Below are 1,868 nucleotides of genomic sequence, written 5' to 3'. Positions count from 1 at the left end.
TCCTGGCCCTGTGGCAACACACCCACAGAGCTCTGAGGCACAGGGCTCCAGCCGTCCTGCCTGACACAGCCACCAGTGTCCACATGACACGGGGTCAGGCTTGGCTCTGGTAGCCTAGCATGTGTGGCTGGCAGGGTGGGCAGCACAGTGCAAGGGCTACTCACCACAGGTGTGTGGCTCCTGGGGTGCTCTGGCTGCTGCATCTCTGCCCTCTCCCTGCCCACAGGTGATCCTGGCAGTGCTGTGCCTGGCAGCGAGTGAACCGCAGCCCCCGCGGGGCCGGGATCATGCTGTACCATGGGGGCAGCGGGTCCTCGTGCGGCTGCCCACCCGCCCACGGAGACACACCGCCAGACACTTCTGCCCCACTGGCACAAACTGGGTCGAGGGGGCTCGCCAGTGCTGCACGCAGTGTCCTGCAGGTGAGAGCAGCCTGGCAAGTGTTGTACGGCACAGCACGCCGTGGCACACTGTGCACATTGCCCGAGGTGGCCACAGTCCCTGTCAGCACCCACTGTCCCCACAGGGACGTTCCTGCGTCGTCCTTGCTCGAGCCATGGCAATGACACGGTCTGCGCCCCCTGTCTCCCTGGCACCTTCCGCTCCCAGCCCAACATGCTCACCAAGTGTCAGGCTTGCTATGAGTGCGACCGCCAAGGTGAGCTGGCAGCATCCATGCCACACCATGCTGTGCTACGTGGTGCTGTGCCGTGCCATGCCGTGCCACTCACCACCTGTCTTCTGCAGCTTTCCAGAGAGTGCTGAGCAACTGCTCGGCCACCAGCAACATCGCCTGTGGCTGCGAGTCCGGCTACTTCCGCAACTGCCTCGATGAGCACTGCAGTGACTTCTCCTGCCGGCAGTGCCAGCCCTGCACCGGGCGGCTCATCCAGCGGCCCTGTGAGTGCTACTGGCCAGCCCGTGGTGTGCCACCGATGGCTGTGCCACCCTGCCTGACACCCTCCCTCTCCCCAGGCTCGGAGGCACAGGACACACTCTGCGGCGGCTGCAAGCCTGACTTCTATGCCGAGGGCGACGAGTGCCGGCCGTGCCACACGTAGGTGCTGACCCTCCCTGTGCTCCAGCCAGGGACACGTGCAGGGACATGGCATGGCACAGTCTCGCACCTACAGCTCCCCTCTCTTTGCAGGAGTGTCCCAGAGACTTGCGGAAAGGAGTGCCAGCGTGTGTGCGGCAGCAGTGGCAGCCAAGGTGCGTGGACAGTGGGGCCAGGGGCAGCGGTGTGGGGGATGCTGAGCGGGCTGGCTGATGCTCCCACTCCTCCTTGCAGGCTCGGGGCTGGAGTACATTCTGCTGGCGCTCACCGGGCCCCTCTTCCTGGGTGCCCTTGCCATCTACCGCAAAAGGAAGCAGCTCCAGCACGACGCCCCAGCAGGCAGCCACCTCCCTGTGGCCAGCCCCATGGCTGCACTACAGTACCAGGTCAATGCCCACTGGCAGGACAGCCCGATGGTGGAGCATGCCACTGGCATGGTGAGGCAGAGCCCTGAGCAACAGGCCTTGCTGCGGGACCAGCCCGGCGGCACGGCGCGGCCGGTTGGTGAGGTGGTGCCCTCTGCACCCCCGGAGCCCTGCAACGCCCTGCTGCAGGGCAGGCAGCTCTCAACTTTTTTGCGATGTGGTGCCGGTGCGGCGCTGGAAGGAGTTCATGCGGATGCTGGAGCTGCGGGAGGCGGAGATCGAGCTGGTGGAGCTGGAGGTGGCCCACATCCGTGACCAGCAGTATGAGATGCTGAAGCGCTGGTGCCAGCAGACCAGTGCCACGCTCGACCGCGTCTTCGCTGCCCTGGAGCGCATGGAGCTGGCCGGCTGGGCCGCAGCCACGCGGCGGAGCTTGGAGGCCCGGC

The 1,868-nt window shown here is 66.1% G+C and overlaps 1 protein-coding gene across 1 annotated transcript; it reads left to right on the top strand.

Moving 5' to 3' along the window:
* Positions 1-239: 239 nt before the first annotated feature.
* On the top strand, positions 240-1,861 carry LOC103775700 (tumor necrosis factor receptor superfamily member 25-like; the record flags this gene model as incomplete). Its single annotated transcript, XM_008943173.1, is given in 7 exon segments — positions 240-422; positions 527-658; positions 748-900; positions 976-1,057; positions 1,151-1,212; positions 1,292-1,635; positions 1,637-1,861. Coding segments are annotated over 7 exon segments (1,181 nt in total), but the record flags the coding sequence as incomplete, so codon positions are not given.
* Positions 1,862-1,868: the final 7 nt, after the last annotated feature.

The sequence above is a fragment of the Merops nubicus genome, unplaced genomic scaffold, assembly GCF_000691845.1.
Source record: "Merops nubicus isolate BGI_N331 unplaced genomic scaffold, ASM69184v1 scaffold32586, whole genome shotgun sequence".
NCBI lineage: Eukaryota > Metazoa > Chordata > Aves > Coraciiformes > Meropidae > Merops > Merops nubicus.
Note: the sequence above shows the minus strand (reverse complement) of the source record. Positions and strands in the feature narration are given on the sequence as shown.